Source organism: Salvelinus fontinalis, chromosome 4 (genome assembly GCF_029448725.1).
Source record: "Salvelinus fontinalis isolate EN_2023a chromosome 4, ASM2944872v1, whole genome shotgun sequence".
In the NCBI taxonomy this organism is placed as follows: domain Eukaryota; kingdom Metazoa; phylum Chordata; class Actinopteri; order Salmoniformes; family Salmonidae; genus Salvelinus; species Salvelinus fontinalis.
In genome coordinates this window covers 74,361,292-74,388,945 of record NC_074668.1, presented here as the reverse complement: position 1 = coordinate 74,388,945, position 27,654 = coordinate 74,361,292, and the positions used below count along the sequence as shown (strand labels likewise).

General features: G+C 44.0%; 3 protein-coding genes, 1 long non-coding RNA gene and 1 other non-coding gene across 7 annotated transcripts in view; 2 read left to right on the top strand and 3 right to left on the bottom strand.

Annotated features, from left to right (window-relative positions):
• Nucleotides 1-3,526, top strand: part of LOC129854375 (leucine-rich repeat-containing G-protein coupled receptor 4-like) — a 35,188-nt gene extending 31,662 nt beyond the window's left edge. For both annotated transcript variants that reach the window (XM_055921338.1, XM_055921337.1), the window contains exon 18: nucleotides 14-3,526. In XM_055921338.1, coding sequence (XP_055777313.1) covers nucleotides 14-1,362 — 1,349 coding nt within the window. In that variant the 3' untranslated portion in view covers nucleotides 1,363-3,526. The remainder of the gene's footprint in view (nucleotides 1-13) is intronic.
• A 1,273-nt stretch (nucleotides 3,527-4,799) lies between these two features.
• LOC129854377 (myosin-binding protein C, cardiac-type-like) overlaps nucleotides 4,800-27,654 on the bottom strand; it is a 37,571-nt gene continuing 14,716 nt past the window's right edge. Inside the window, exons 14-33 of the mRNA XM_055921340.1 lie at nucleotides 27,401-27,525; nucleotides 27,065-27,170; nucleotides 24,784-24,950; nucleotides 21,805-21,970; nucleotides 21,605-21,711; nucleotides 21,482-21,511; nucleotides 21,217-21,356; nucleotides 19,604-19,763; nucleotides 19,084-19,188; nucleotides 18,559-18,747; nucleotides 13,759-13,893; nucleotides 13,054-13,221; nucleotides 10,716-10,804; nucleotides 9,677-9,872; nucleotides 9,210-9,349; nucleotides 8,019-8,178; nucleotides 7,674-7,810; nucleotides 7,213-7,399; nucleotides 5,665-5,685; nucleotides 4,800-5,077 (exon numbers count right to left, since the gene is read on the bottom strand). Coding sequence (XP_055777315.1) covers nucleotides 5,028-5,077; nucleotides 5,665-5,685; nucleotides 7,213-7,399; nucleotides 7,674-7,810; nucleotides 8,019-8,178; nucleotides 9,210-9,349; nucleotides 9,677-9,872; nucleotides 10,716-10,804; nucleotides 13,054-13,221; nucleotides 13,759-13,893; nucleotides 18,559-18,747; nucleotides 19,084-19,188; nucleotides 19,604-19,763; nucleotides 21,217-21,356; nucleotides 21,482-21,511; nucleotides 21,605-21,711; nucleotides 21,805-21,970; nucleotides 24,784-24,950; nucleotides 27,065-27,170; nucleotides 27,401-27,525 — 2,578 coding nt within the window. The 3' untranslated portion in view covers nucleotides 4,800-5,027. The remainder of the gene's footprint in view (nucleotides 5,078-5,664; nucleotides 5,686-7,212; nucleotides 7,400-7,673; nucleotides 7,811-8,018; nucleotides 8,179-9,209; nucleotides 9,350-9,676; nucleotides 9,873-10,715; nucleotides 10,805-13,053; nucleotides 13,222-13,758; nucleotides 13,894-18,558; nucleotides 18,748-19,083; nucleotides 19,189-19,603; nucleotides 19,764-21,216; nucleotides 21,357-21,481; nucleotides 21,512-21,604; nucleotides 21,712-21,804; nucleotides 21,971-24,783; nucleotides 24,951-27,064; nucleotides 27,171-27,400; nucleotides 27,526-27,654) is intronic.
• On the bottom strand, nucleotides 10,441-10,495 carry LOC129854644 (U7 small nuclear RNA). Its single transcript, XR_008759351.1, has one exon. It is a non-coding gene; the product is annotated as a U7 small nuclear RNA (small nuclear RNA).
• Nucleotides 10,811-13,583, top strand: LOC129854378 (uncharacterized). 2 transcript variants are annotated; one of them, XR_008759295.1, is made up of 2 exons: nucleotides 10,811-11,065; nucleotides 13,160-13,583. It is a non-coding gene; the product is annotated as an uncharacterized LOC129854378 (long non-coding RNA). The 2 variants fall into 2 exon arrangements; XR_008759294.1 differs by lacking the exon at nucleotides 10,811-11,065 and adding an exon at nucleotides 11,072-11,204.
• Nucleotides 15,819-18,542, bottom strand: LOC129854376 (skin secretory protein xP2-like). Its single transcript, XM_055921339.1, has one exon. The coding sequence runs from the start codon at nucleotides 16,434-16,436 to the stop codon at nucleotides 16,071-16,073; it is 366 nt and encodes a 121-aa protein (XP_055777314.1). The 5' UTR covers nucleotides 16,437-18,542; the 3' UTR covers nucleotides 15,819-16,070.

Sequence of the window (27,654 nt, the reverse complement as noted above, 5' to 3'; positions counted from 1 at the left end):
CTCTCTCCTCCAGGAGCCTTCAAGCCCTGTGAGCACCTCCTGGGCAGCTGGATGATCCGTCTGACTGTGTGGTTCATCTGCCTGGTGGCCTTGATCTTCAACACTCTGGTGCTGGCAGCCACCTTCTCCCGCCGGGCCTTGGCCCTCTCCCCTGCCAGGCTGCTGGTTGGCCTCCTGGCCCTCACCAACCTGCTCACTGGGGTCTATGTGGGGGTGCTCACTGTCCTGGATGCTGCCACCTGGGGCTCCTTCGCTGAGTTTGGGGTCTGGTGGGAGACGGGGGTGGGCTGCCGGGCAACAGGGGCCCTGGCGGTGTTCTCATCAGAGTGGGCGGTGCTGCTGTTGCCTCTGGCGTCTGTGGAGCGCAGTGTGGCGGTGAGGGGGCTCCTGGGGAAGGCCATCTCACCCAGGAGGAGCAGCAATAGGGGGGTCGGGGACCGACGCTTCGCCCTGGCGGCTGCTCTCCTGGGACTCCTGGCGGCTGCAGCCGCCTGTCTGCCCCTCTTCAGTACCAGCGACCCTTCAGCCTCCCCTCTCTGTTTACCCTTCTCTGGCGGTGAGGGCCCTGCACTGGGGGTCACTGTGGCCCTGGTGCTGCTCAACGCTCTGGCCTACCTGTTCACAGCAGCAGTGTACACCCAGCTGTACTGTGGCTTGGGCAGGGTAGAGCTGGCAGACCAGGAGCAGGCAGGGGCCGTACGCCATGTGGCATGGCTCATATTCACCAACTGCATCTTCTTCTGCCCTGTGGCAGCCTTCTCCTTTGCCCCTCTACTGGCTAGGTCTGGCACCGTGGGGGGCCCTGAGATCGCCAAGTCTATCACGCTCATCTTCTTCCCCCTACCGGCATGCCTTAACCCCGTGCTCTACGTTTTCTTCAGCCCCGCCTTCCGGGAGGACTGGCTGCGGCTGCGGGGCCATGGAGCTGTGGCCCGGGGGGTGAAGGCTGGGCAGTGTGCAGGGGGCTCTGGGGTTGTGGATGTGGACGGGGACTCCTCCACACAGCTGGGCTATGACTGTGGGGTGTACTCCCAGCTCTGTGGGGAAACAGGCGTGTGTGAGCGCTGCGAGGCGGCTCTACACGCCAGGACCTCTTCCTCCTCATCATCAGTCTGCAGACACTTGGTGAAGTCCCACAGCTGCCCTACCCTCTCGACTGGTGCGGCAGCGGGCCAGCGTACGGAGGGCTACTGGGCAGACAGCGGCACTCTCTCTGCCCAGTCAGAGTACGCTGACGAGGGGGACTCGTTTGTGTCTGACAGTTCCGACCAGGTGCAGGCCTGTGGACGAGCCTGCTTCTGCCAGAGCCGAGGGCTCCCTCTGGTCCACTACACATACAACATACCTCGCATCAAAGACTGAGAAGCTCTTCAGCTGTGTGTGTGTGTGTGTGTGTGTGTGTGTGTGTGTGTGTGTGTGTGTGTGTGTGTGTGTGTGTGTGTGTGTGTGTGTGTGTGTGTGTGTGTGTGTGTGTGTGTGTGTGTGTGTGTGTGTGTGTGTGTGTGTGTGTTGGACACTATAACAAAAAGAAAAGGTTTGTGATACTCAACAAATTATGTGCATGTGGGTCCCTGCACACAAATCATTCAGGGAGCACTTCTTTAATCACTGTGTGAAACAGACTCAACTGTCACAAAAAGGGAATCTGGCATTAAATTAGACTTCTCTGAGTCTTTTGGCCAACACTTGTTTTGCCCATCAAGATTTACAACTGATTCCTGTGTGTGATAACACCAAACTGGCTGTCAAAAATGTAACATGTAAAATGTAATGTTCCACCAGTGCCTGCTTCTTGGTTTAGAGCAAATTCGCCTGCTTCTTGGTTTAGAGCAAACTCATTATCAAGATGTTACAAGCCTGAATTCATCTGTCACATCTCTTGCTAAGGCAAGGATCTATGTGCCATCCTTTTGTAGGTTCTACCTGTAGCTAGCTATACGTTTTATTTTATTGTCATTCCCTGGTCTGTCGACTTTAAAGCCTTGCCATAATCGCTATTAATTTGTATATGTAGCAAATGTAATCATAATCCTCATTCTAGGGTTGTTTTTCATATGAGAATGTAAAGTAACTGAAAGGAGAATTGTATGGCAGCGGCTTTAAATTAAGGGGTACTGACAATGTGTTAAATAGAATCTGAAAGCTGCATTTTCAGCCCTCCCAATGTGAGCCAACTGAATCTCCAGTCTGAATCTGTTCATGTAACTTCACATGCCCTGTATTCATTCCTCAAGAGTACAAGACAATGACTTAAATGTTTATTATCTTTGACAATAAGTGTCAACAATTCTTCCTCGCTATGAGTGATAAAGTCTTGGATGTCACGTGGGAATGGAAGAGGGCACTGTTTTAACAACAGTCTTCCCAGTTGTTGTGGAGACTTTTATGACTTTTATGTTTTGTCTCTTGGACTGAAAATCATTTTGTTGAACTGTGCTTTACCCCCAGGATCGTTCTAATTTATTGCTTAAAGAGGAGCAGAATGTCTGGGCCATGGACAAGGTTATTTCAGGTGTCAGGAAGTTGGCTTTGAAAGGTGAATGCAGCATGTACCAAGTGCAAGCTAAGCCTCTGGCGCTGAATGTTGATGCCACACAAAGGCCTTCATTTCTGTATTGTTCTCTGAGACAGATTGCGTTGTAGTAAAATATATATATATATATATATATATATATATATATATTTTTTTTTATGGACATCATTGGTGCTCACAACCCATTCATTTTGATCAGGATGCATACAATCCTACAGCTCAGCAGTGTAGCCAGTGTAATGGATATCATGGTATATATTATAATATAATAACAACATATAATGTAGATAATGTTTCACTATGAAACATTTTATTGGATCACGTGTGACTGTAGGGGAATATCTGTTTGATTTGAGCGTGACTTTGCGTATGGGGCCTGCACCACACCCTAGGAGCTTGTATCCACATGTGTAATTCATGCGAGCGCTCAGGAAATTAGGCAATGTAGGGATGCCTTGACTCCCCTCAACATTTTGTTAATGTGTCCACATTATGAAGCTCATTGGCTTTTGAAATTATATCACAAAGTTTCTTATTTTTGTATGGATTTGTCAATGTTTTGACTGAGTGTAATTTTAACACCAACCAACTGTCCAGATTGTATTGGAGATGTTAGAAGCCCTTATGTGCAAATTCCAAATTGGTGTGTATTGCTGTCTGTTTATCCATATGTAAATTATTTTTGATAGAAAAAACAATAATCAAGAATGGGATGCATTGTCTAACCACGGAAGCTACCTCTTCAACTTTAGTGGCTACCAGCAGTGCTTTGTAAGGTGTGTGTTCTTATGCTATTGATATTTTGTTATTTTGGTTTGAACTGTAGGCTTTGTTTGTAAATACATCTGGTTGTACAGCATCACTGAATTTAAGTCACGACTTTAGTTGATGCCAATTGTGGGAGGAATGTACAGTATGTACTGTATACTGGGATTTTTGTAAACCAAAATATATAAAACCAGTTGCTTAAAAAAGACTGTTTTACGTACAAGATTTCTGACACACATTCGTATAATTTATTTGCCCCACAGTGACACAGTTGAGTTGGCCTGATTTTGACCTCATCAGGACTTATCAGGAGTGTTTTTCTTTGCCTACAGTGTTAGGTTCTGTCTGACTGACTGACCATAGTGCTACTCAAGGGTGCTGTTGAAATCATCATTGCTATAAATGGTCCGCAGTGCACCAGGGCACTGGCACCTCTCCCAATTGGCTCCTCTGACCGGTGTGTGGAAAGGTTTGACTGCATTATGGGTATAAAATAACCCTGTTGATGGTGTCCATGTCACCTGACTCACACTGGGTGCCCCTGTTCCTTTAACACATACAAACCTTGCGAGGGGTGTAAAAACAACATCATGATTGGACTTACTGGAAGTGGACAAGTACACATGAACTATGGTCTTGAATATGACATGTCAAATCTACACCAAGTTTGACAACTTGTGTTTATCATATGTGTTCATTAACATATGTGTTTATGTTTAAACACATATGTTAATGAATGTGTCATGTGGATGAAGGTAGGTGGTTGGCAGTGGACCTCAGAAACCAACATGAGCAGCCTTACCTCTCACACCCTGTTTGGCAATGGACATGGCTTGGCTTGACCAAACATTTCACCTCCCAGCGATGCAGCCACAGGGGGAATGGGACATTCCAACCCTCCCCACACCTCCCACTGGGCCAAACACATTAAGCATATTGCTGTATCCTCTTTTGGCCTTAATTAGGCTTTGTTACATTAATACCCAGCAGCTTTTGTTCATTTCCACTGGCATTCAAGCGCCAGAGCGTCAACTGTTTGTTGACCTCATAGTGATCATGTTCTGTGTGTAGGGCAGCATGAGGCACACGAGTGCTGCTCCACCTGTGTATTCATCTCAATGTTAACCCCTGTCCACTGTCTGTTTCCCATGTTCAACAATGGTGAGGTTTTATCAGGCCTCACTAGCGAACAGGCCACACCAGGGGTAGTGGTTTACTTAACTTGCATTATAACCAGTTTACAGCTGGGAATATGAGTTTGATTGGGCACCCTAGAAACCTGGAATAGACTTGCATTTGAATAAGTGAGAATAAAAGGGGTGCCCACTGCCCATTGACAAAGCTTTGCATTTATTTTTCATACATAAAACAAATGATCTTTGCCACTAATACTCAATAATCTTATTCTACAAAGGATGCAATAGTGAATCAAACAATGCAATCCTTTGATACTCCTCAAATTATTCCATGAAATAAATAAAGGTACAATAACCCAATGTGGATGAATGTAATGTATTGGATGACCTATGTAAGATGATTTTACAACAGGGAACGGGGAAGATTGACATGTGCACATAACAGGGTAGTAGTGGGACACAGGGAAATGAAAGCTAATGGATTATCTCTGGTCTCTTCACATTGAGCTGTAGTCTGGCCAGGGTCCCAGTGGAGGTCCGTGTAGGATGAGACGGGACATCCACCCTATCTTCAACCGGCTTCTTTACACCTAATCGGCCTTGTTCATCTGCTTATCCTTCTCCTCTTTGGTGATTTGAGCTGCAAGGCAATTAGTCTAATTCGTGAATCATATTTCCAATTCAAAAATCAAACATACAAGAACTTATTGTTGGTGATCAATGTAAGACTGATAATACTTCACTATTTTAGACTATTCAATCTAATTATTGTCTTTTTACATTTTATTTCTAGACTATAAAATATATTATTTATAATATCCATGCCATTTGATAAATACTTACCACTGAGAAAATGACTGTTACTTCAATAATATTGGGATTAGAATATCATCTCCAGTTCAATTTGTTCTTATCAAGATAGATTTTTCTAAAAATCTATAGTGTACAGATGAGGTAAAACGTGTCTTATCCTTTCACATTATCCCATATTTTGTAACATATTTTACCTTAAATTAAGTGAGATGGACAATGCACATTGTTACATACTGTAATGTATAGTACATTTACATTTTAGTCATTTAGCAGACGGTCTTATGCAGAGCGATTTCCAGAAGCAATTAGGGTTAAGTATTTTGGCACACCTTTTATTCTTCTCAAATTAACACAAATGAAACAGTTCTATAATAATGGGATTGACCTCAGTTATTACTGAGTGTGGGGGCTTACCTTGGGGGAAAGTGCCAGGTGCTGGGAATAAAAAGGGTAGAAGCATGACAGGACACAGCATGGTGGGGTTACAGACAGAAGGAGAGACACACGTCAGAGGAGATGGATCATGTAATGGTGGCAGGATCCATTTAGAACCTTTACATGTATTCCAGTGTACATTCCAAAGGTCCGTCAGGGAGTTAATATACCCTTATAAAGACATAATGATATGTCTGTATATGTTAACATGAGATCTCAAATAGGAGGAATAGATTTACTGTATTTGCCCTCTAGAACATACTATGATTACCATGATACATGTTCTAGATTTGAACATGCCATTTAACACGTACAAGTATAATTCTTCCATCTCAGATTTGATGTCCAAATGTATTAATTATTTCATAAGGAAACCCCAAAACATGTTTCAAATATGAGTTGGGGAGCATTCATATATGATGACATTTTCAGACATTCATATACGACTTCATATTTGATGGACAGATATGTACTAGGGGTACCTGTTCCAGACCGGAAACAGAGTGAAGTACATAGGAAGTTGGAAACCTTGACAATTACATCCCTATTTACGGTGGTCATAACTGTAACAATCACCATGTACACCCAGTGGCCAGTTTATTAGGTACACCCATCTAGTATCGGGTCGGTCCGCCCTTTGCCTGAATTATTTGGGATATGGAAACATTGCTGAATTGGTATCAAGGGCCCTAATGTGTACCAGGAAAACATTCACCACACCATTACACCACCGCCACCAGCCTATACCATTGACACCAGGCAGGATGGGGCTATAGACTCAAGCTGTTTACGCCAAATCCTGACTCTGCCATCAGCATGACGCAACAGCAACCGGGATTCTTCGGACCAGGCAATGTTTTTCCATGCCTCAATTGTCCAGTGTTGGTGATCGCGTGCCCACTGGAGACACTTCTTGTGTTTAGCTGATAGGAGCGGAACCCGGTCATCTGCTGCAATGGCCCATCCGTGACAAGGACCAACGAGTTGTTCATTCCTAGATGCCATTCTGCACACCACTGCGTCGTTATTTGCCTGTTTGTGACCAGCCTGTTAGGTTGCACCATTCTTGCCATTCTCCTTCGACCTCTCATCAATGAGCTGTTTTCACCCACAGGACCGCCGTTGCCTGGATGTTTTTTGTTTGTCGCACTATTCTTGGTAACCCCTAGACACTGTCGTGCGTGAAAAGCCCAGGAGGCCGGCCATTTCTGAGATACTGGAACGCACCTGGCACCGACGATCATATCACGCTCAAAGTCACTTAGGTCACTCATTTTGCCCATTCTTATGTTCAATCGAACAGTAACTGGATGCCTTGATGCCTATCTGCCTGCTTTATATAGCAAGCCACGGCCACATGATTTGTTATCTGTAGGAGCGAACCATTTTCGTGAACAGGGTGGTGTACCTAATAAACTAGCCACTAAGCATACAAGATTGACAATGGATTTGGCAGTTGGTTTGCAGGCCAGGTGTGTTAAGGAGCTCACCTTCAGAGAAAAGGTGAGTAGTGTTAGGGATACTTACGGCGAATCTCTAGCTTGCACTCCACTACATCTTCTCCACTGGCGTTGACTGCTTTGCACATGTACACTCCCCCATCAAATGAGCAGGGCTTGCGGATCTCCAGGGTGAGTACGCCCTGCTTACTGAACATACGGTACTTGGCCTCGTTGGAGATGTCCATCTTGTTTTTGTACCATGTAACTTTGGGCTGAGAGAGAGAGGTTACAATGTGAACTAGATGTGCCTAAAGTAATGCATGTGGCAAAAAAATGAAATAATGTCTATCTGCTATAACTAAGGCTCATAGTTTTTACTGGTCAGGACATGTTTGTCATCCCCCTACAGTACTAGTAGCACATGATGATAATGTAATAGTCGTGCTGATTTGATGGTCATTCTGATGGTGATAAATCACTATATCATTCATGGTTAGCAGCATAGCCTTTGTCTCTGTCATTCTCGCTTGTATAGGGACACCTCACCTTGGGGATGCCTCTGACAGAGCAGCTGAGGGTGGCGTTGTAGCCTGCTATGACTGAACGGCTCACTAGAGGGTGTGTGAACTTAGGCGCCTCAGAAAAGTCATGCTCCTTGTAGGTTGGAGGCTTGTATTCGAAACCTGATGAACAGATGAACAGGTGCAGTGCTCAACTTTTGTTCAGAAAGTTTATGGGTTTTACACAGGTGGCAGCAGGGGATGTTTTTTTAAATGAATTTCATTAGAATGCTGCTCCTACATACATAAGTGTATAACTATTGTTTGTTTATAGTTATGATGTCATGGTGGTATTACTGTCATGAACGGTGCGCCAGGTATGGGAGCCCACCTGTTTTCTGGATGTAGGCACTGTCTGCTGAGAAGCAGGGCTCTAGGCTGAGGCCTACCATGTTCACAGCGTAGATACGGAAGATGTATTCATTCCCCATGATGAGATCAGCCACCACACAGTTAGTTCGCCTATATAGCTCATAGACAGTGTACCATTCCTGAAAACCAACCATATTTGAGTCAAACTCTTCATTTTTAAGTGAGACCATATTTTAGGGCTACCAAAATACTACAGAACAACTAAACCACAATGTCAGTGTAATGTGTCTTGAGAGAATGAGAATGCATGCCAACTCTTATGAATGTTTGCCAAACAAAGGGGCCCAACTGTGTTATATTTAGCAATGGGGCATCTCTGATATCCAAATGAGATATTGCTCTTTGTAACATGATAATCTCATATCTCACAGCCTGCCATTGTGAGATGGAGGAAATTAATTGGGTCTAATAATGACTTGTGTGAAACCTGAACAGGGAGCTTTTTTAAATTTAGCCACTAACCTTGCAGCTCAGAAGTACAATGGGTTTACATCACTACACAGACAAGCCATGTCCAGTATGAGGCCAAGGCTGGGGGCTAAAAACAGGGCGTGCTTGGCTTGCTGTGCTCTGGGTGGCTGCCTGGGGTGGTGGAAGGTGGCAGTTGGAGCTCAAACAAACAGGCCCAGAATGCAGTTCTCCTTGCTCACAAAGGCTCTCTGCCTAGCTGTGGCTGACTGTGTGTCACAAGGGAGGGTAAAATACCCCTCGGTGACCAAGTAACATTCTTCCCCTCACATAGTGTGCATACATGAGTCAATTATGGCCGTGTGTCAGAGAGCTTAGCTACCTTGCCTTGTCAATGGCATGGTTATTAAACCCAACGTTCTAACACTCAGAGCTTGGCATAGTTCACTCTGAGCCCAGCCAGAGAACTAACAGATAATTATCAGGCAGCTCGCCCTCTCTCACACACACACTGGGATGACCTCTGTGTGTCAGTTAGAAAATAAATATTAGCCTAATCATCATTTAGAATATAGATAATGCTTTCCTGAACCTTCCATGGGAGGGGCAGTGTATAACCTTACGCATTCAATATTGTCTGACCAATATTAATTGCTAGTTTTCTGTCGTATATGAACCTCTTGCACAAATTGATGAAGAGAACATTTTCATGTTAGACACTGCCCAGCACATTGACTCTCACCATGGTCTTCTTGTCAGCCTTCTGAACCATGTAGCCGGTTATTTCACAATTTCCATTGTCTTTGGGTGGCTTCCACTCCAGAGCCACGTTAAAGCCCCAAACATCCATGATCTTCAGTTTCTCTGGAGACCCAGGCAAATCTAAAGATAAGAAATAATATTTATCGAGTCAACATACTGTACCATAACTTTACCTTAAACTCCAATTCAATCATTCACAGAGAAATGTAAACCACACGGTGGGTACATGTAGAATATTGTTTACGTTGTATTTTAGGGACAGGTGTGGTTTTGTTTCAATATCCAACGATAATGGGACCAGCTTGCGGGATGTGTCACTTGCGGAACGTGTCAGTTTCATAGTTAACTCAGATACAGCATAAACCCATTCTGAGTGAACTGATAGTGCCACTGATCAATTATAAAACATTTCTATTCCAAACCATTAGAGTTGTGAGGAGTCCTCACCGACTATCTGAATTGAGATGCTGGCTGTGTCCTCAACATTCTCAATCTGCAGCTTGACTTCGTACTTCCCAGAGTCCTTCCTCTCTGACTTGCGGATGAATAGGATTGTGTCGGTGTCGCTGTTCCGGACGCTGACCTGCTTCGGGTTCAGAGGCTCCCCATCTTTACTCCAGGTGATCACAGGCCTAGGCTTGCCCTAAAATAAAAAATTATTGACATTGGAAATTAACATAAACATTCTAATATTTTTTAGAAAGACCAAACCAGATTCTGGAGGACTACAGTACAAGTAAGTTAGTATGTGTGAAATATTGGTTTTCCTCAGTAACCTACGTTTACTAAATAATCATTACAGTTCCAGGGGTGATGATGATTTCAGTACATCTCCAGACCAAGACATTTGAAATATGATATTGTTCAGATATTCTTATGGCAGATTTGAACCCAGATAAGTGTTCCTAATGAATACAGTAGATGGTGGTACATTTGGCGGCGACTCCTTGGCTTGTGGTTTTCAGCAGTTACTCATTATGAGCTGCTTAAGATAATCATGTCTGTATCAGTTATCAGTCTGTCAATTGCATGTGTTACTAGGATACAGTTTCAAAACTGAAGTTGTATGTATTTATAGTCTTGAGGGAAAAGCAGAAAGGAATAAAGAGACATAGCGTGAGTTACTGTAGTATTTTTGCAGACTGTAGTATACTGTAGTATTTACTGTTGTGTTTTTGCTGTCATTTTGTTTTATTATCTTTGACATACAAATGGGAACTTTCTCATTGAGGAAACCTACTGGACAAATACTAAAAGAGCACATTTCCCAAAACCTGTAGATAGGTAGCATTAGTATTCTATAGTAAACTGTAATATGTTTTTCATGTGGGTAGCACCATTCCATAACTCAACATGCACCAAAGAAAAGGAAATAGCAATTTCTAGTTCCTGTGTCATTCAACATATTTCTCTTATGGGCAAGGGCACCAGCATATATACAGTACATTCATCCTATAGAGTGTGAAGGATGTACTCTAGCCCATACCTGAAAAGGGATCACAAGGTTGATTGTCTCCTCCACTTTCTTGATGAGGGTCTGGCGGAGATTTCTAGGAATCCAGATTTTGGGTTTCTCTGTTAACAAAAATATCATAAGATGTCAATGAATAAAAGTGTTTGGGTACAGTTTTGTGGCGTGCGTGTGCGGGGAAAGTGGTAGGCTTGGGCGGTATACCGTATTATCAATACTGTCAATCAGGGGTGTCAATTTGGGCAGGCTTTAGGACCATGCAGACACCTCGGAGTGGGCGGGAAGGCTGTTTGCCTGACTGCGGTGAACAGCCCGACTTTCCTCTCAAAACAGTGCAGAGGTGGAAGATGGCTGTAACTGACTAGGTAACTTAACAGCTGTTTGACTTGAAACTAAACTCGAGATTTGAATTCCGGTGCTGAGCTAGTGCGTAGCAGCTAATTGCTGTAAGACATGTTGCTGAAGAATGTTATTTATGTCCCTTATCAACGGAGGTGAATGAAGGTACAGCAGCCAAAGTGATAATGACTGGAGTCAATTGTTGTCAATTGCTTGTTTTTGCTGTTCTCCTAACAGCATTTTAGAAATGTTTTAATTATGTAGGAATGCAGAAAATAGAATAAATAAAGTCACTTTGCTATAGCCTACCCTCGGCGTACCTGAAATGATGCCAATGCCATCAGTACCCTAAAGCTTAGGACCTACCCGCCTCGCGGGGGTGTGTGCTATGCCACTGCTTATAACTGTAAGTTTTCACTATCTAAGATGTGCCAAATAAATTATCTCCAGCTCAGGGCTCCAGCTATGCATTTGGTTTGCTAACTTGCTAACTTAGTGGCTAGCTCGCAAGATCAAGCTTCTTGGTTATGGCAGAAACAATCAAAATTCCCTCCTGTATAAAAATCCTGTCTGTCAAACATTTCTTTGTGCTGCAGCAAACTGATTAGCCTTTTCAGATACTGTAGTTATATAACTTTATGATCTGGGTTGTCTGTTCTTGCAATTAGTTTATGTTCGCTTGTTAGCATTTAGCTAGTGTCCGCTATGGGATTTTTTTTTTGTTGGGGGGGGGGGGGAATACCGGCCATTGTGTGCACCCCGCTATGGTACAGGAATAGTATGAAAATCTGCATACCGCCCAACCCTAGAAGTTGGTTCATGGCTCAGTCGTTTCCCTGAGACTGGGAGTATCACAATACCTTTCAACTATCAAGTTTAGCTTGATGGCACCATTACTGATGCAATGAGTTACTGTTCATGTACATTGACCAGCCGCCTGTGAGGTAGTAATAAGCGTGAGTTGACAACATCAAGTGCTTTTTAGTGCAATTCCATGGTAACAGTGACACAGACTTTCACGTCATTTAGCAGACGCTCTTATCCAGAGCGACTTACAAATTGGAAAGTTCATACATATTCATCCTGGTCCCCCCGTGGGAATTGAACCCACAACCCTGGCGTTGCAAGCGCCATGCTCTACCAACTGAGCCACACGAGATTATTTGTTTTTGTATGTCAAACAAAAACCAATAATTGGAGAATTAAACAAACCATACAACTCTATGCACAGGAACTACTTTTAACAATTTCCACAGAAACTGTTACAAAAACACATTTACTTGAATAACAGTGCAGATGCAAAGTTTGGTAAGAGAATGAGAGTTTGTGCCACCATTCTGTTGCCAAACTTTACATCTGCACTGTTCTACAAGTAAATGTGTTTTTGTAACACTTTCAATGGAAAATGTTAAACGTAGTCATTATGCATAGAGTTGTATGGTTTGTTTAACTTTGCAATCATTGGTTTTTGTTTGACATACATTTTAAAGTGAAAAATCTGAGTCTCAGTGTCACTCTGTTACCGTGAAATTTCCTTACTGCCAATCAGCACTTAGTGATAGTATCATCCTGTCAGCAAGCGGAAAGGCCGGGGGCTTCAGTGTACATCTGAGACCTCAAAATACACCTCACAACTAATCTGTTAGGTGCTGAGAGCGAAATAGCTGATGACCTTGGCAATGTATGTGTGTTCCCAAACATGATCTGTAAGCCCTGAGATCCATGTAGGGTAGTGGAGGCTAACTTCAAGCCTCATCAGCTAAATATCTCAAACTGTAGAGAAATAGGAGAGAGACAACAGCAGGACACCTCACTTACTTTCCATTACAACCTTTGGGTTTTGAACAAACTGATGATGTCTTACTCTTACAGTGCAAGTGTTTTAGGAACTTCCCTGGTAAAAAAAAATATATTAATGTCTTGTACATGTTTGGACTTCATGCTCATTGTATGGGAGGGAGGATAAAATTGAAAAATTGGGATTTGTTTTAGGCAATCATGGGGGAATGCTTACGCATGATCTCGCGGATAGTGACAGCCTGTGCTAGGGAGGTAGGTGCACTGGGCCCTGCCATGTTGTAGGCTCTGACACGGAACTGCATCTTCTCCCCGGTCGGCAGGTCCCGGATGATCACAGATGTCCTCTCTGTCAGACCCTCGAAAGCTGGCACCCATTCATCAGCTGTGGGCAAGAGACGGCCAGACAGACGTGTCAAAACGCAACATCCGAAGAAGGCTCAGTGCCCCATCCCTATATGTCATCACAACTAGAGCTGCCTGCATGGATTGAGTTAGAACATTGATGTGCAGCTGGCCAGCATAGTCAGCCCTGAAGGGAAGGGATTAATTACATATGCATTGTGCTAATGGTTCCTGGTTCAAACCACTCTTGACAACTTAGGCCTTTGGTGTTGTCAGACTAAAACCAAAGCTTTTTAGATAATGGCTCATCATGGAAAGTGTGATACAGCTAGCATGATAGAGGATGTCATTTTATGTAAGAGGGTCAAGAAAAAAAATTAAAACAGGCAATGCTCTCTGAAATGTTACTGAATTTGGATTTATTTGACAGTTTTTCTATATTGTTGGGTTGGTTTTCAAATAGTGTGTTCTTAACTTAAATGCTCTCTTCAACAGCTTTAATGCCATCCTCCTTATCTACCCAGGTATTGTGTGCGTGTGTGTGTCAGGGGATCAAAATATTGAATGCGGTACTCACAGCCCTCCTTGCAGTACTCGACCCCATAGCCATCCAGCTCAGACGAACCCAGATGCTCCGGGGTTCTCCACTTCAGTGAGATGGTAGTGTCACTGATGTCATCCACGCACAGGCCGACGGGCTCACTGGTTGGGGCTTAGAGAGAGAGAGAGAGAGAGGGATTTCAGCAACATTATTCTAGTTTAAATAAGAAATCAATGTCAAGAAAAAATACATCAATATTTTCATATGTTATGTCACAGATGTCACAGTATATGACTGTAAAAAAGACATTGGAAAATAGAGAAGGAAACATTTCAGTCTCAGCAGGTGTCAATGCAGAATATTTTTATTGTGGATTTACTGCTACCTGTCACTGATGCCTCAGCATCAAGGCAGCGTAACTTAGCTGCAGATAAAGTGTAGTGTTGCTACAGGTAACAGCCTTGTAAACTAGGGTCCTCCAATAAAAGCATCACTTCCTGAAATACAGTATCTCCAACCTAACCGCAACCCATGTGTTAAGCTCCCCTGCAGGCTAGCTGACATGGAGCTAGCACATTGGAGATTAAGTATGGACCTTGCAGGCTCCCAAATGGCTCGCGAGTGGCGCAGCGGTTTAAGGCACTGCATCTCAGTGCTTGAGGTGTCACTACAGACACCCTGGTTCGAATCCAGGCTATATCACAACCGGCTGTGATTGGGAGTCCAATAGGGTGACACACAATTGGCCCAGCATCGTCCGGGTTTGGCCGATGTAGGCTGTCATTGTAAATAAGAACCTGTTCTTAACTGACTTGCCTGGTTAAATAAAGAATGCATGACAGCTTTCATCAATACTCAACCTGGTCTTAGAGCAGTTTGTATTATTCTGTATGCAAATCCGAGCCACTCCATTTAGGATGGTATGTATTCATTTGTGGAAGTCCATTACCCTTTTCGTATAACATGTTTACGAATTACAATTCGTATTATATGTTACGAATTTCTAAAACGAACAATGTGTTACGAATTTGCGACACGTACAATATATTACGAATTTGCAAAAAGGTATGATATGTTAAAAATTCTAGCTAGGTGGCTGGGGGGTTAACGTTAGCTACCTGGCTAACCATAGCTAGGCTAGGGATTATGGTTTGAGGTAAGGGTTAAGATTAAGTTTATGAGTTAGGGTAAAGGGTTAGCTAAAGGGGTTAAGTAACCATCTGTCTTATGTAACCATCAGTGGAGGTTGCTGAGGGGAGGCCGGCTCATAATAATGACCAGAACAAAGTAAATGGAATGGCATCAAACACATGAAAACCACGTGTTTGATACCATTCCAATTATTCCGCTCCAGCCATTTCCACGAGCCCGTCCTCCCCAATTAAGGTGCCACCAACCTCCTGTGGCAACCATACCAAACGTGACATATACTAATATCAGTGTTCTGGTTTTACCTTTACTATGTTACGTCTAGTCTATGAGACCAGGCTGCAATACTGGGCTAGCTGCATCAATGCTACTATGGAAACCATTCAGTCCCTATAAATCTTAATGTCATGTTCATCTCACCATTTTTCTTAGAAAATGGGTAAATAACAATGGAGAAACAAATAGAGAGTATCTCACTCATTTTTTGTTTACATCCAAAAGTCTAAAGATGTATTTCATGAATAATCCTCCAAATATCGAGAGAACTGAGGTTATTTGTAATTTGTCTTGTCATAGCTGATTTGTACCACATAAACAGTTTGCATGTAACAAAACATTAGCACATAGAGACATCCTGCAAAAGCTGCCTAAAATAAGCTCAAGCTGACAGCCATCAGAGGTTGAGTTACAGAGTTGCCTCTCCCCCGGGCCCTGAGCCCATGGTCCCATGTCACAGGTTAACCAGACAGGGGGGCCATGTAGGCATGTACTAGAGGTCAGAGGTCAGTCTGTGTTTAAAGGGCCAGACTGAAGGGGAAAGACCAACCGGCATCTACGGGCAGTACAGGAACACAGCAAACATAATACTTTGATAAACATCCATTTCATTTTACTAGCCAACACACAAACAACAACACAGGAGAAAACTTTTCTTCTCTTTTGCGCCTGTGAGTTTTAATACAGAGAGACAAAACATACAACAAACATCTCTGATTTACCAATGAAGGTGGCACTGTCCATTCCTACTTACATTGCCCCTTACAATAACAGTAAAAAGGAGAACAGAACCATAGAAACCACAGCCAGGGTTTACCTTCTATCTTATTATCATCATTATCATCATCATTAAAGAAATACCAGTATTTATTACAGAACAAACCATGCCCCTAATAGTTGACCCTAGCTTAGAGGAAAATAAATCAATGCCTACTCCTAGGAGGTTCCGACTCTGGTACGGGCTCTGGTGCCGGGGCAGGCTCTGCTGGGGCACCCTCTGCAGGTGGAGCTCTATCGGCTGGTGGGTCTCCTTCTGCCGGAGAGGCCCCATCCTCAGCTGGGGGTGCCGGAGCTGGGGCTCCTTCTGCTGGGACTGGCTCTGCTGCGGGTGCTGCTGGCTCAACAGGGGCCTCTGGTGCTAGATCTGGGGCTTGTTCCTCTGGAGGAGGTGCTGCTGCTGCCTCTGGCTTGGCCTCCCCCTCTGTCGGTGCCTTTGCTGCACCATCCACTGGAACTTCCTCCGCTGGCGGCTTCTTCTCGGCCGTCTTTGGCAGCATTGGCTTGGTCATCCTTGAAAAAGGTTAAGATAGTGCTGTTCGAAGTGAGCTTGTCGTACTCCTCCTGTTCTTTGTCTCCCACACACCTCAATATACTCTGCTGCTGCTCCTCTCTCTCTTTCTCGCTCTGTTCTATCTCAGTGATAGCACTCGACAGCAGCAGTTCAGCTGGGTCAATGTCCTCCCTGAGCAGCCTCAACAGTAGCAGCTAGCCCCTGTGTTCTAAGCAGCTGGTCCCAGCCCCGCCATGCGCTTACATGCCATTATTTATAGAGGGGGATGCCACAGATAGTTTCCTAATCAGCTGTCTTACAAGAGATGGGTCCATCCGGATACCTCGATGTTCACACTCACATCATCGAGAAGGAGGAGAAGGTAGAGCGGGACCCAAGGTAAAATATTAAGAGACACAGCAAAGAGAGCCCCATAATTCCACTAGACTCTGATTTCTGTCTTGAAGACACCTCCTCCAGTCTTATTTTAGACAGTGTCTACCCAAACATGTTTTCCCCACGAGCACAAGTCTGCATGCCATGGGAACCAAATGTCAAGATGACCATGTGTTGTTGTTGAGTGGTTACAGGTGCCCGTTGTGATTGCATAGCAGACCTTACATGGCTTAGGGGATATGTAAACTTAACTCTCAGTAGCCAAACCCCCAAGACAATTCACTGTAGTGATAGACAGCACTGACATCAATCAAACACACTGCCACTGAAAATATGTATATGGGTAATCCAAATACTTTAAGATGGAAACAGTTTTGTACATTTTCAATTAAAATCATGTTAAAAAAAAATACATACAATTTGATACATCAAATCGGGAATTTTGTGACATATTAGCGCAACTGTATTATCAAGAAAGTAATATCAACATTATATTCAGAGAATACAGGTATGTAGCTGCAGTCAGAACAATGGGGTTGTTTCTTCTGTTTTTATGCTCTGTTTATGTTCCGTGGTCAGCTCACAGCAGGTCAGTGTGAGTGTAAATCAGAAATCAGTCATCTCTGCCAGGACAAAAGTTGTGTTTATGTGACAGTGTGACAATACATGATCAGAATGATCAGATTAATATAATAGTTTGATTAAAACGTTTACATGCTATGCAAAAATAACGATGTTCCTAATAATCCTGTTTACATGGACACATCTGAAATAGGCTACCTAATGGGACTTTGATTAATGCAGAAAATCACCAATCAAAGTAAACGTACTACCACAGCGACCATGTTATATTTGGGAAGCCTACTTGATTCTGAGTTCAGACATATACTGTTTGTATGTGAAAGCTATTTCTAAGATGCATACTTTTAGTTTTTCCACAGACACAGGTCATTACTTCTCTACATTATTCATTTAGATGGGCTAACTCACACTGTGTTACAGTAGGTTACAGTATGTGAGGTGTTAGGTTACAGTATGTGAGGTGTTAGGTTACAGTATGTGTGGTGAATTGCTTCTCATAAGTAATGGTTTAATTCCATTGATTTGGCATAATACATGATTGCGTTGTAAAGATACATACTTTCAGACCACTGTGCCCTCTTGTGGTAACTTCCCTCGCGCATAAGAGGGAGGCTTACGCTGCTGGTGCTGGCACAAATGCAGATCAAATGCACTGCTGGAACTCTGATTAAGCCATTTACACATGTCCTAATAATTAAAAAGATTGCTTAGAAGACCTGATGTTTTAATTGCTGCATGTTTACTTCGATTTTGACCTTACGCCGATTAAGATAATCAGAGTAAGGTGTGTACATGACTATTGCATAATCTGCCTGTTGCCATAATCAGTTTAATATCAAATTATTAGTTTGCATGTAAACATAATCATATGACTGGCGAGTAACTGATATCTTTAGCTGACCTGACCCTTAGTCTGACTGTCCAGTGTGACCGCCCAAGGTAGAGCACATGCCTATACGATGACCATCCATCCCATGAATCACTTTCCACCGCCCAAAGTTTACACCAACAAGTTTTGAAAGCTGACACCTATCTGTTTGCATTTTGAATGACCTGATTGTATGAGGCGCTACATGGAACAAAATGTATTTCCCCATCCCTCAAACAGGGAAGTTCAATTTCATAGATGTATATAAAGGAAAATCACAAGGAGGGGAACTCACCCACTGGGATGAAAGGTTGTGAGGCAGCGCTGTGACATGACATGCCAATGGCGTTCACTGCATAGACACGCATCTCATATTCCACACCCTCTATCATCCTCTTGGCCTCATAGGTAGTATCAGTGTAGGGGTCAAAGTTCAGCCTCATCCACCTGTAGCTCTTCTTCTTCTTCCTCTCCAGCACATAGCCTGGGAAGAAAAAGTCAAACATTGTTACTGTAGACATCACAGGAGGTTGGTGGCACCTTAATGGCTGCAGCGGAATTAGTGGAATGGTGTCAAATACATCAAACACATGGTTTCCATGTGTCTGATGCCATTCCATTCGTTCAAGTTCCGTTCCAGCCATTATTATGAGCCGTCATCCCAGCAGCCTCCACCGATAGACGTGACTGTACCTATCAGTATACTACAATCAAACTACTCATATTTTCTCTGTACATGTTCGCTGTAAACAAGTGAGCACGGTGTATGCCTGAACATAAGATCTGGTAAGAGATTATGCACGCTACTGTATATCCTCACCAATGATCGGGTTGCCACCATCTGACTTAGGGGGGTCCCACTGGACAACGCAGGAGTCCTCTCCAACACTGAGGATCCTTGGGGCCGAGGGAGGGTCTGGCGCATCTGAGGAAAAGAAAAGGCCATTAAAAAAACATAAATACGATGACTTGGGACTATAAGGTTCTATCTGCAAAAAGATGATTCTGAGATAATTGGCTTTAAAGTTTCAAACCCTCATTGGTTTGAATGGCGTCTGCAATTTTTATCTAGTATTCTTTTGAACTTAACAAAATTAATTGGGGTATTTAGAGTACTACATAGGCAGAGAACATTGAAAGGAACAAGGCTATGACAATAACTACATTTGGGGAAAAAAATGCAGATTTGCAACCTTTGTCCCAAGCCCCTCGAAATATAATGTAAAATACAGGATAAGCAAGGTACAACCTGATTAAACTAATTTGTCTCATCTCTTTGACTAATGACAGAATGAAAAATGTATCAACAGAAATCCTTGTGGACAGTGGTTGTATCTTACCAACAACTTTGACGTTAATGTCAGCTTTGTCCTCCCCAGCAGGGTTCCGCACAATCACAGAGTAGAGGCCCTCGTCCTGTTTATCCGCTCCCTCAATAGTGAAGATACAGTGCCCCTTGGTGCTCTCCACGTGGAGCCTTCCATCTCCCTCTGTCATCACCTGACTCATCAGGACAGCAGTTCATTAGTGGAGTCATTCTCATTCAGCTGAACTTAAGGGATCAATTCCAATTCGTAATGCAACCGTTTATATCATCTGATCTGGGGTGTATTCATTAGTGTACACCATTGCAAACGAGAGTTTCTTAATGGACAAATTCAGGTAGGTCCTTCCTTGTTTCGGCTTGCTTGCTTCCGGTCTGTTGTAGTGAACACACCCTTGATGATACTGTTTATTGTCAAAGCCAAAAAAGGATGAAATACACTTTCCAAGACACATTGGCTGGAAAGGATTTACCTGGTCATGCTTTTTGGCATGAAAACCAACCACACTGGGAGGTTTACTCATAGACTCAGCTGAAATGGCCATGCAAAAGCAGTTATAATACTTACTGTTCTGCCCTGGTGTCACCCCTTCGAGGTCTTTCATTTCAGCAGAAGATTTTGAACATGCTCTTACCTGATCGTCATGGAAGTATGAAACTGCATGCATTGTTTAATTAGCATTGAATGCTGTGTTAAGTTATCAGGCAACACGTTGCCACCCAGGCCTCTATTGGCACAGACAAAATAAAATCCTTGATGTTTTGAAATGAACAGTGTGTGAGAGCATGAGGAATAACAAGTAACACGGATGCCAGAAGAGAAAGGACAGCATGAGACTGACACAAATATACAGGGGAAAGAGGTGCATTTTTTGGAACCCAGGTGTTATGGAGAGAAGTAGTAACAGAGATTGAAAAGAGACATGCACAGGCCTCAGCGTTGGTGTTTAGGGCCACACTCACATCCCCATCCTTGATGCTCCATGTTTCTGCCGCCACCTCAGAGCCAGCCTACATGAGCAAAGCAAAGCAGTAAGGGTGCTGAAGAGGAGGCCAGAGGGTATTCCCCTCTTGTCTTCCCCTTCTCCCCAACTAACCTCCCGTTCCCAGCAATCAACCAGTCACCTACTGGAATTTAGGTCATGTGATCACCTGCAGACCTCCTACCTGTTGGGATGGGTGAGGAAGGGACCCTCTCACCATGAAAGTGGGACAATTAGCTAAGACATAAATTAAAAAGTTTGACAATTGAGAACATGGGAAACCACATAGTTGAAAGTGGAAAACAAGGTAAACACCATAGTTGATAGTGAAAAAAACATGGATAGAAACATTAATAATTAAGCTAGTCTACAGTACGTGGCCACTGGTAGTGGAAGAGTTAATTGTATGAGTGAACATACAAAGTATTAGACAGCTTATGACGTACTAATGGGGCAGACAAAACAACATGGTTCAGTCTTCTCACAGCAAGCCTTACCTAGAAGACGTTGGAACTGAGGTAGTCTCTCCTAAACATCCACTGGCCAGAGGCCAGCGTTCACACAAGATTTGGTTCTGGCCTACCAATATTGGAATAGAGCCTATGTGCTAGCCTGCGTGGCTAATAAGGAAAACCAGCAACTTTACCTTTTCTCCCTTTGTCCAGACCACAGTAGGCGCTGGGTCTCCAGTGATGGGCACGTCCAGTCGCAGCTTGTTCCCAGCCACCACCATTATGGTGGAGTCGGCCGTGTGACCCATGCAGTCAAGGTGGATCTTTGGAGGATCTTCAGGAATAAAGAATGATGGACATGCAACATATGTAAATGTATTCTTAATCCAGCAATCCAAGATATATAATATTTTAAATTGAATAAGAGGCTGCGAGGATGAAGAATCAACCATGGTATACCTTGGCGAGGCACATAATCGATCTTGACCTCTGAAAAGCAGACAAACACGCAATGAATTCATAAAATGAAAAGGATCATTATGAAATGCAGAGGCACATGACATGGTGTAATTGTAAAAGTACCCAGGAAGTTGAGTTTGGCTGAGAGGTTGAATGCGTATCCTTCTGGAACAAAGGTGTAGTCACCCTGGTCCTCAGGTTTGACATCATCAATAGTGAGCTTGTGGATCCTTCAGTGAGACATAATTTTCACAAATATTTGTCCAACTACTCAACAAACATTCTGACCCTACCCATTACAACAGTATGGATACCATTCTCACCTGCCAATGTGTGTAATATGGGTCCTGGCATCGGCCTTCACTTCCACTCCGTTCTTGTACCAGATACCCTTCACAGTCTCATCTGAGACCTCACACTTAAACACAGCCTCGTCCTTTGCCTTCACCGTGAGGTCAGCAATGTTCTGGTACACCTCCAGTTCCTTCTCTAAATGGTCAGAGGTCAGAGGTCAGATATGATTCACAATGTATGTAGTATATGAAGTATTTCAGAGTATGTGGTGTGTTCATTATGATCCTATTTTTTTCTGGGGGACTTTTACTTGGGGATCCTAAGTGACATGGATATACTGTGTAACTTGTACATGACAACACCAGATGCATAGAGGATAGGGCATCTGATCCACACAGGAAACAGATACTTTTAGACATCAATGGAGGCTGCAAGCTCAAAGTCTATCAACATAAGAGAGAGTATGAGACAGTTAAGGGTAGTGGACAGGTAGTGTCCGCAATGATCAATGTAAACTACTCCACTCCTAGTGAAGGTTACGGCAGAATGGAGTTAGCTGACAGGAGCAATGAGAAGCTGCTACCGAGAGCATAATGGGATTGGCAGCTGGTAATTCTTGGCAATGGCTAAATTTGATTAGAGGCCCAGATAAACTATAGTTGTGAGCTGGGCCAGATATCATCTTTAAATTCAACTACGAGCAACAACCGCTGAGCAGCACACAATAAAATTATACACACAAGATACTTGTGTATTCAAGGGTTTGTGCTTAGTCCCCACCTGTACTCCCTGTTCACCCACGACTGCGTGGCCACACACGACTCCAACACCATCATTAAGTTTGCCGATGACACAACAGTAGTAGGCCTGATCACCAATGACGAACCAGCCTACAGAGAGGAGACCTGGCAGTGTGGTGGCAGGACAACAACCTCTCCCTCAACGTGAGCAAAACAAAGGAGCTGATTGTGAACTATAGGAAAAGAAGGGCCAAGCACTCCCCCATTCACATCGACAGGGTTGTAGTGGAGCAGATCGAGAGCTTCAAGTTCCTTGGTGTCCACATCACTAGGAAACTATCATGCTCCAGATACACCAAGACAGTTGTGAAGAGGGCACGATAATGCCTATTTCCCCTCAGGAGACTGCAAAGAATTTGCATGGTTCCTCAGATCCTCAAAGAATTCTACAGCTGCACCATCAAGAGCATCCTGACTGGTTGCATCACTGTTTGGTATGGCAACTGCTCGGCATCTGACCGTAAGGCGATACAGAGGGTAGTGTGTAGGGCCCAGCTTCCTGCCATCCAGGACCTCTATACCAGGCGGTGTCAGAGGAAGGCCCTAAAAATTGCAAAAAACTACAGCCACTCAAGTCACAGACTGTTCTCTCTGCTTCCGCACGGCAAACGATACCCGAGCACCAAGTCTAGGACCAAAAGGCTCCTTAACAGCTTTTACCCTCAAGCCATAAGACTGCTCAAAAGTTAATCAAATGGCCACCTGGACTATTTACATTGACCCCCTTATTTATTCTTTTTTTTTTTTTTGCACTGACTCTCTTGCACAAGTTTGATGTACACTTACTGGACTCTAACCACACACCCGCACATACTACACTGACACTGCAATACACACACGGACACACACACACCCATTCATTTTGACGCCACACACATATATACATTAATATTCCATCACACTCCTCACATACACTGCTGCTATACACTGCTGCTATGTGTTATTTCATAGTTTTGATGTCTTCACTATTATTCTACAATTGTAAAAATAAAGAAAAATCCATCAATGAGTAGGTATGTCCAAACTTTTGAATTGGTACTGTACATCTACATCCAAAATGTTCAAAATAAATTACAGGTCTAACTTAAAGACAGCAAAACCAATGTCTTCAACTGCAGCTCTTGACATCAATGACTGGGCACTTACGGTCATGTTAGGATTGTAAAACGGTGATAAACTGATGTTTAGTTACGAGATTGTGGAGAATGGGTGTTTTTAGATGTCATAATGACACGGCTAAGGTTCTGTCAAAGTTGAAAATGCTGAAGTGACATTGTTAATTGATGGTTGTTTTTCAATCAAAATTAATGTGGTTATTTAATTTTTGTCCTACGTTCGTTTAGATTTTCTCCTACGTTCGTTTCCATTGAATGGTCATCATCCAACGTCTCTACCACGTCGCCTGTGGTTTGATTCTCTATACTCGCTGGAATAGGACAACATTTTTAGTTTGCTGTGTTCCCTGAATACCTTTTTGGAATATCCCTATAAATATACACCTATTGGCACAAATTAGATATACAGAACAAATTAAACATGCAGTACAACAGGACAGGACAGAATAGAGAGAGAGAGAGAGAGAGAGAGAAGAGAGAGAGAAGAGAGAGAGAAAGAGAGAACACAGAGAGAGAGAACAAACAGAGAGAGAGAGATAGAACACATACAGAGAGAGACAGATAGAGAGAGAGAGAGAGAGAGAGACAGACAGACAGACAGACAGACAGACAGACAACAGACAGACAGACAGACAGACAGACAGACAGACAGACAGACACAGACAGACAGACAAAGATAGACAATTGAGGGTCACCTGCGCCAGCCTGTACCCTTCAGATAAAATAAATGTGCCATGTCTTCTAACTTTAGCTGGCATTTGGACAGACTTGTGTCTGTGCTGTAACCTTGACATAGTGACATGGTTGATGGCGTGGGCAGTCATGTTTCAAGGTTAGGCAGAACAGGGGCTTGCTTGGAGTGACAGGAACATAAGAGTAGGCTGGGTCTCGGTGAAGGGTGAGGAAGAAGATTCACAATATTTTTTGTATCTTCAGCCCAGTACTCTAGTTCAAAGATTACTTTGTCTGTCTTTAAACTGGACATGCTTTATGGACTGCAGGTGGTTGGACCCCAGGATACTAGCTATCATATTCAACATTGTTGAGCAGAGATGTATTTCATTCTGTTCTGTTGTCTGACGTGAGCACTTACCCGACACCATGAGTTCAGCCATAGATTCACCGCCATTGGTTTTAACTGTGTAGTGGCCACAGTCCTCCTTAGTTGCCTCATTAATGATGAGGACGTGCTTGCGGCCATCTTTCTTGAAGCGGTACTTGAAGGACTCATCCCTTGTCAGCTCCACACCATCTTTCTCCCTGCATAGACAGAGCACCACATGAGCACCAGCAGTATCAAATTCTCCATTATTGTCTGATTAATTGAATCTACATTTCTACAGAACAGTCAGAGGTCTATAACAGCTTTGATTTGAGGTTATGTTAGACAGTATCTAGTGAATGTGTTACAGAGTTGTCGATGTAAGACAGTCAGCCATTTTGCATTACAAATGTTCTCAACATGTCGCTTTTCTGAATGGTCATCACTTTACCACAACTATTTCATTTTCACCAATGAAGGCACTTTTGCACAGGTATTAACAGTGGTATCATGGCAATCTGATACTGTATGTTTGTCCAAAGAAACAAACTGGCAGATAGATATTTATTTCTGTGCCCATGATTAGGCCCAATTCCAGGAACATCACCCTGTTGTATTTTAGATGGGTGACCATAATTCACAATTACTTTCTTGTTCCGCTAAAGGACAGGGGAGGTGCTAACAGCCCTGTGTGACCTTTCATGTGGCTGATAATTTACTGCATGTTATGATATTCAGCCTAGCCCTGTGGTAGATATACTGTGACTGAGACACTATGGCAGAGACACTGTGGCAGATACACTGTGGCAGAGACACCGTGGCAGAGACACCGTGGCAGAGACACCGTGGCAGAGATACCGTGGCAGAGATACCGTGGCAGAGACACTGTGGCAGAGACACCGTGGCAGAGACACCGTGGCAGAGACACCGTGGCAGAGACACCGTGGCTGAGACACCGTGGCAGAGACACTGTAGCAGATATACTGTGACTGAGACACCGTGGCAGAGACACCATGGCAGAGACACCGTGGCAGAGACACCGTGGTAGAGACACCGTGGCAGAGACACCGCGGCAGAGACACCGTGGCAGAGACACCGTGGCAGAGACACCGTGGCTGAGACACTGTGGCTGAGACAACGTGGCAGAGACACCGTGGCAGAGACACCGTGGCAGAGACACCGTGGCTGAGACACCGTGGCAGAGACACTGTAGCAGATATACTGTGACTGAGAGACTGTAGCAGATATACTGTGACTGAGACACCGTGGCAGAGACACCGTGGCAGAGACACCGTGGTAGAGACACCGTGGCAGAGACACCGTGGCAGAGACACCGTGGCAGAGACACCGTGGCTGAGACACCGTGGCTGAGACACCGTGGCAGAGACACCGTGGCAGAGACACCGTGGCAGAGACACCGTGGCTGAGACACCGTGGCAGAGACACTGTAGCAGATATACTGTGACTGAGAGACTGTAGCAGATATACTGTGACTGAGACACCGTGGCAGAGACACCGTGGCAGAGACACCGTGGCAGAGACACCGTGGCAGAGACACCGTGGCAGAGACACCGTGGCAGAGACACCGTGGCTGAGACACCGTGGCAGAGACACCGTGGCAGAGACACCGTGGCTGAGACACCGTGGCAGAGACACCGTGGCAGAGACACCGTGGCAGAGACACCGTAGCAGAGACACCGTGGCAGAGACACCGTGGCAGAGACACCGTGGCAGAGACACTGTAGCAGATATACTGTGACTGAGACACTGTGGCAGAGACACCGTGACAGAGACACCGTGGCAGAGACACCGTGGCTGAGACACTGTGGCAGAGACACTGTGGCAGGCAGGTCAGCATCTATCTGTCAATCAGGGAAGTCACAGCCTCGGGGTGACTAACACGTTAAAGCTATGTGCGACACAAATGCCATCAACTGGACATGTGAGGAATGTGTACCATGCAGCGCAGACTCAAAAACTACATCTGTTTCAATCCTTACAACCAGAGTAATGTATCCTCAAACCAAGATCTGATATGTGGATTACTTCTAACAAGGGAAACACAAAATATAGCTATTTCCTACTGTCCCACTATGTCTCCATATTAGTTATTACAGCCATCTGTTGTGTCTGTCTGAGTTGTTGTGAAGTGACGTAATGTGAACAGTATGCCAGGCCATGCTTTTGATGTCCTGGGTCAGGGACTTGGCACTTTGTAAATCTTAAGACCCTGTCTGGAATGGCACCCATTGTTGACCTCCTCACTCGCACCTTCTATGGTATGGAAGTTATGGTGTTTGAGTTTGATTTGTGGGTTGAGGGAACATCTTACCATTTGACAGTAGCCCCTTCTTCTGACACCTCACACTCTAACTCCACCCGCTCACCCTTCATGACCATCTGGTCCTCCAGATTACTTGTAATAGTGACAGGAGGCTCTGCAGACACACAGAGAAAGAAACAATAACAACCACCATTATACCACCAGGCACCTTAGCAAATAATCATATTTCCCTTGTTGTGAGTTTCCCTTGTTATGTCATGATGCTATCTTAAACATCACGCAGGCACAAATATAATGTTAGTGTGAAATGCATTCAAAATGGTGTACAAATGAAACATTGATGTTGGACCATTGATTGTTCACTTTCAGTTGTCTCACATGTACCTTTGACAAAGAGCTCTGTGGTGCACTTCTCATCTCCGACCACACAAGTGTATGTGGCATCGTCTGACAGTGAGCAGTGGTTGATGGTGAGGTATCGCTTGTTGCCAACACTCTCAAAGATGTACCTGGTAGATGGACAAGATCCTTCATTATCCACTCATTTATTCACTCAATTGTCCCTTCTTTTTGACAGACATAGACAACATTCAAACCACAATAACCTTCTGTGTAACACTGTATTCTGTTGATGATAC